This window comes from Squalius cephalus (genome assembly GCF_949319135.1).
Source record: "Squalius cephalus genome assembly, chromosome: 11".
Lineage (NCBI taxonomy): Eukaryota > Metazoa > Chordata > Actinopteri > Cypriniformes > Leuciscidae > Squalius > Squalius cephalus.
Window position 1 is genome coordinate 27,900,802 of NC_137132.1, and position 6,378 is coordinate 27,907,179.

A 6,378-nucleotide genomic window follows, 5' to 3' on the forward strand; every position below is an offset into this window, starting at 1 on the left:
ATTAGATTCAAAACTTGAATCAAAATTAGAAATGTTGCTTTGGCAACTAACTGAAATAAAATGAGTTTGACTAAAATGGCTAAAACTGAAATAAAAAAATAAATTAAATATATAAGAGATATTTAATAATAACTAATAAAAACTAACAATGAATTAAAATTAAAACTAAAATTAAAACTCAAAATATCAATAAATACTATAAATATTACTAAAACAATACTAGTTAACTTTTTTTTGTTGTTGTAATTTTAGTATTCACGAAATATAAATTTTAATCAGCATTTTTGTCTTGTTTTCCAGGAAAAACACCTCAACATTCTTAAAGATAAATTTAGTTGATAAAGTTGATAAAGTTTTCTTACCCCACTGGCAAATTGTTTTTTTATTCTTGTTTTAAGCATAAACCACTTTGCTTTGTTAGATGTATGCATAATAATACAAAATATTAGCCAAAGTAAAATAAACATCAAAATATATTCAAATAAATCAAGATCTTTAAAAAAAAAAAATCAATCCTGGAGCCCCACACATGACATGAGAACAAAAATAAATATATAGTTAAAAAATCGTTCCCTCGTTTTAGTAAATTGTGGCCATGTTGAACTAATTCATTCCCTCATTTTGATTTAACTTCAACAAGGGAACAAATTATTCGAACAGGGCCACGATTTCGTAAAATGAGGGAACAAATTATTATTGTGTGCAAATGTTACTTAAAACAAATTAATCAGTAAAACGTGCTGACATATTAGTAAGTCATGATAACCAATTGTTAATTTGTGGCCACCACATATACATATATATATATATATATATATATATATATATATATATATATATATATATATATATATATATATATTTACATACATATTTTTTCCCACATGTCATGTCTTGATGTGTCATTTGATGAGACATCATGGGTGAGGTGTCTGTTTTCATATTAGCAAACTGACAACTCAAAATACAAAATCTGCTGTTTGACACGACTGACTTTTCCTGTTTTATATGCACATGCATGGGGCAAGAAGTTATGCGCTCAGGGGAGAACGCAAGTGACACAGGGAAGGAAAAGAGGGCGGGAGAGAGACGGGGAGGCTGGACCGAAGAGAATGAATGAGAGGGAGGGAGGGGGGGAGAACTTTGACACAGAGGGCCAGAGGACAGGTTTGTGAGACAGGACAGTATTCAGAGAGCGAGAGAGAAACACAGACTTTAAACTTCTGAAGTCACTAACAGGCCAACCCCTCAGGCAGAGGAAAAAGAAAGAGGCGAAAGAAGAAGAATGAGAGAGTTGATTATCTAGAAAGGGTGCATAACTCTGTGACTGTGGGATTTTGTCTTTGGGAACCTGAACTTTTGGATCCAGTCTGGATTGGAATTCCTCCTGTGCAAGACCGATGGGGATTATTCCATGAACGGCTGGATCTTGTTTCAGATAGCGGATGGCGATGACAGCCCTGTTCCGAATGAGATGGGGACATAAACCTCAAGAGGTCCCGACCAAAACTCAGACGCCAGTGGCCTGTCTGCCCAGCGAGGATGACGATGAAGATGACGAGACGTTGACAAGAGCTCCAATTCGCAGGAATTCACGCTTTTACCGCTCAATGAGAAAGAAAAAGCTGTCTTCATCTTCAGAACAACAAGAAAGTGAGAATCATTTACATTTCTGATTTTATTTTAACTAGAAAACCTTTCATGAACTATAAGGGTGTGTGGATTTCATGTTCATTTAAATGTGGTCTACTTGAAAGTCATCATGATATCATGATAACAAAAGTGTCCAGTTTGTTTTGAAGGAGTAACATCTCTCATTTCAACATCATTATGTCGTAACAGTGCACATTGTTTGAATACTGGTTTTGAAACACAATGTATGCTGAAACTGATATGTTTGCATTTTCATAACCTAGCAAATGTAGTGGGTCTAAACAGGGTGTACTAATTGTTCCCTGAATGTTGTTAAACAGTTTGCTATGGTTTATGAAGTCTAGCTCAACTGAATTAACCCTCTACATTTTACTTGAGTTGCATGTACTGTGCAAAACTCTTAAAAATGATGGTTTAAGAACCTTCAACATCCATGGAATCTTTCCATACGCAAAAGTTTCTTTAAAATCTAAAAAGGTTAAAAAAAATGATTCATAAGAACTGTTCAGTGAAAGGTTCTTGGGAACCAACCTATTGGCATCACCGCAAAACTGCCCTTTTGGAACCTTTATTTTTTAAGAGTGAAGATAAAACCTCAAATGAAATCTTAACAGCAGTTTTACAATAGTAACAACACTAAAACCCTGCTTTAAGAGGCTTATGTAGGCTATACTTGATATGTTTGACATTTCTTAGATGGATTCTTTTCAGTTTGATGCTAAAAATGAGATTTGATTATCAAACAAGTCCTATAGTCCTAGTAAGATAACCATTTAGTGTATTTTAATGGCTTATACACCAGTACTAATCCTAGAGATTTTCAGAGAGAGAGAGAGAGAGAGAGAGAGAGAGAGAGAGAGAGAGAGAGAGAGAGAGAGAGAGAGAGAGAGAGAGAGAGAGAGAGAGAGAGAGACTGAAAGCACATGATTTTGCCCTGAGGTAAATTACAAAGCAGTCTCGAGAAACTGGTTTAATTGTTCACTGTGTTTAATTGTTCTGAGAATTACATGTGCGTGTTTTCATGAGCATCTTTATGAATGCCGTGTGTATTTGCATTACTGAGACCAAATTGACCATTCTGTAAAATTTGAATGACGGAATCACATCGTGATTTCCTTATTTGCGACTTTGTTGTTGAGTTTGAGCTTTGTAGTTTTCAGGATTGAAGATGCCACTATGATGTTGAAAGATGACCTGCTCTATTATTGTCATGACAGTCGTACGTAAACCCATAAACAATGAAACTGAAATCACTTTCATCTGCACACCTCTATACACGTCGCAATGAATCAGACATATTCTCTGCATATGCTTCAAATGGCTCTTGCCTTTTAGATACACAAACGTGAAATTAATTGTAGTTTTGGCCTAGTCTTTTGGATAAAGTACTCTCATGCGAGATCAGTGGCCTATAAAAAGCTGTTTTAAGGACGGTCCCACTTTATGGTGGCAGCCATATTGAGATCACATGAATGTTCACTTTATCTCAATAGCCATCTTATTATCAGTTGCTTTTGGTTGACAAATATGTCTATATATTAGGTATTGCTACAACTGAAGACCTTTGCTTTTGTGTAATGGTACCTCCACGTCAATAGGCCTTATTCACAACAGCGCCATCTTTGATTTTTAACAGGAATGAAGAGGGATAGACATACATCTCTTCAGTGGGTTGTACTGTAATTTAATGTGTTTCTGAATCGTTCTGCTGATGAAACACAGCAAACATATCTTTCCAAGAAACTTCAGTTGACAAAAAAACTCCAATGTTTCAATCTGGAAATTAATAGTGATTATAAAGCCTTGCTTTAATAAATGTCATGGCGCTGCTCTGAATAAGGTCTATAGGTGTCAGTATAATGTCCGAGAGACCATTGGAGATAGCATTTCTGTTTCTCTCAATGGTGACACACGCTAACACATGCTTTTTGGGCATTCAGTTTTCTAGTGACAGTTTTAGAAACCCATCACTTGAGCTGTAAACCACTTTATATTAGAAGCAAACAGAAGTCATTTTCATCCTTTTAAGAGCCCTTTTAAAGTCCGAATATGGCGACTTTTGAATGGCCTTCAATGGACATTTTGGCCACATAATGTTGTATTCAGCAAAACATTGTTTTAGATATTTTAGTCTGGTCTCCAGAAAAGGTCCTTGGTGTGCATATCTCCATTTACAGATTCTCTCATTGTACCCAACATTGTGTGAAGTCCTAGGCATGAGGTAGGCAACAGCATATTTTGCATTTTATGTAACATGATTAATGATTGTATTATGCATAGTGCCTCACCTGTTTTTCCAGAGAGAGCTGTTTTAAGTGGCTGAACAAATTAATTCTGTCTTTTCATATTTGCGTAAAGTCAAGCACAACTGATTTCTTTTGTCATTTACATACATTTACTTAACTCTGCTGAGGATAAAATTAGAAACATCTGAAAATAATGATAACATGCAGCTCGTATAGTGAGTCAGATTCAGTAACCGCTCTCACAGCGTTCTGTCAGTGAAGGATTCGTCAAATCCGTGAGTCTTTAGGTGTATTTCTTTTGAAATGGCACTGTAAATTGAGCAGTGCACTAATCAGTGTGTGTGTCAATGTAGGCCTATATGTGTGATGTTTGAGGCACACGGCTCGTTTTAAGCTCAACATATTAGCGACTTGACAAATTAACAGTAGACGATCACCCACAAAACAGTTCTGTCTTTTGGGTTAAGTCACACTCTCTGCTCTGGTGTGGTGTTTGATTTTTGCAGTTGTCTGTAACTGTTTGTGAGTGTACGTGTCAGTGCGAATATGTGCTGTTCTGGAATTTGTCACATCTTTTTAATAGAGTGACTGTTTGGTGTGAATTTTAAGAGTCAGAGGGTGTGTGTGTGAGAAAGAGACTTTGGTTGTCAAGGCATTTACTCCTCTGCTGATGTTAAAGTGAGTGTGTTTGTTTTGTAATGCCTCATAAGTTTGTGTAAGTCCAATGTACACAGTCTGTACGGTAATCCCCCAGTCTCGCTGTACAAAGTCTACGCAGCATTGTTACCCTTACAAACGTGGACCAGGAAACAATTCTCTCTAAAAAAGGTTAATATTTAAAAGACCTACATTATCAGTGTTTATTTGTTTAGTCCACAACAACAAAACATGCAGGGCATGCAAATATATGACTATTAGTCAATATAAAAAGATTGTAGACAATTGATTGAAATTGCATTCTCTTGATCTTGAAATCTTTGAACTAAGAGTTTTTTGCTTAAAGGCATAGTTCACCAAATTGGGTGAAAAATCTATTTAAACGCTTGAAAAGTTGTATGGTTGTGCATAGTTGAACAAATATACATTTTCCCTATGCATGAATTTCCTTTACAAAAAGAGTTGTTGCTGTTCGTGGTCTTTTTCTTCTTCTTTCCGCTCTTGAAGTCTATGGCGACCCACAGAAACATTTGGTGGCAAGTTGTGAAATTTGGCACACAGATAGAGGACAGTCTGAACATCAAACATTGCAATTTTGGAGTCTCTAACTCAATCCCTCTAGTGCCACCAATTGAAATGTTTCTGGCATTTTGAATTCTTTTTCGAACTCCTCCTTGACCGTTTGCCCAATTTTCATGAAAATCGAATCAAATCATCTTCAGTCCAGGCCGACAACAAAACAAAACATAACATAACATGGAATTCAAGTTGTTTAGTCAAACCATTCTCGAAAACTCATCAATTAATTCTACGAAAAACATGGCAAAGCGAATGTAAGGCTATATCTCCTCCTAGAGCATTGGTCCAATTTCCACCAAATTCGACTCGGATCATCTTCAGACTATCCTGGCAAAAAGTTATGGATTTCATGTTGTTTTCATTTACCGCATCAACAAATTTGATGGCATGATGGCAAACTGCATCTAAGGATGTATCTCTGCAAGGCTTTAGCATATTGAGACCAATCTTGGTGTGTGCAATTGCTTGCTCATCATTTTGTGTCTGATGTTTGCCTCTTGGCCCCTTAATTGCTGTTTGCAGCTATATTTTTATTTAATTTTTGTATGACCGCAAGTGTCCAGAATATACTTAATCAAAACTGTTTTATGCACCTCATAAAGTTCAATAAATGTCCAGAAGCTCAAATAAATGACATTTTTGATTTGTTTAACATTTTTTGGTCATAATTTTGAAAACTCTTGTAATATTCTAAAATGTGGAAATAGTCATAAAAAAAGACTGAGTAGGTGTGTTCAACTTTTGACTGGTAGTGTATATTATGTAAAATATGACTATGTATTATACAATAGAGCAGTGATGCATCCCATCTAAAGTATTGAATGTTACATAACAGAACTATATTTTCTAAACTGTCTAGACATCTCGATCTAGCAATAGTGTGAACCATAGGTTGTCAGTGTACCATATGTTTTGCTGATTTGTTCAAACAATGCATTGCACACACGCTTTTTGAACTCATAATTACAAGTTTCACTCAAATTGCAATGCCTGCTGGGAAAACAGCCCCATTCGCTCACTGTTGATTGCTGCTCCAGATCTGGTGACACTTTTGGAAACTGGGTTTAAAGCAAATTATTAACCAATGTGCAATCATAAAATAACTTTAGTGTCACGTTATGGTACGGCACATTGACCCAATCTAGGCTGTCCTTGTTTTATTTATCTGTATTTTAGGAGTTCTTCTTTGAGCAGACCTGTGTTTGAACTATCAGCAGTTGCAAACGTGAGGCCGGTTAGTCAG

The 6,378-nt window shown here is 35.9% G+C and overlaps 1 protein-coding gene across 1 annotated transcript in view; it reads left to right on the top strand.

The window, feature by feature from the left end:
• Positions 1-1,145: 1,145 nt before the first annotated feature.
• The window catches only part of ngef (neuronal guanine nucleotide exchange factor), a 24,768-nt gene continuing 19,535 nt past the window's right edge, over positions 1,146-6,378 (top strand). Inside the window, exon 1 of the mRNA XM_079885508.1 lies at positions 1,146-1,653. Coding sequence (XP_079741634.1) covers positions 1,446-1,653 — 208 coding nt within the window. The 5' untranslated portion in view covers positions 1,146-1,445. The remainder of the gene's footprint in view (positions 1,654-6,378) is intronic.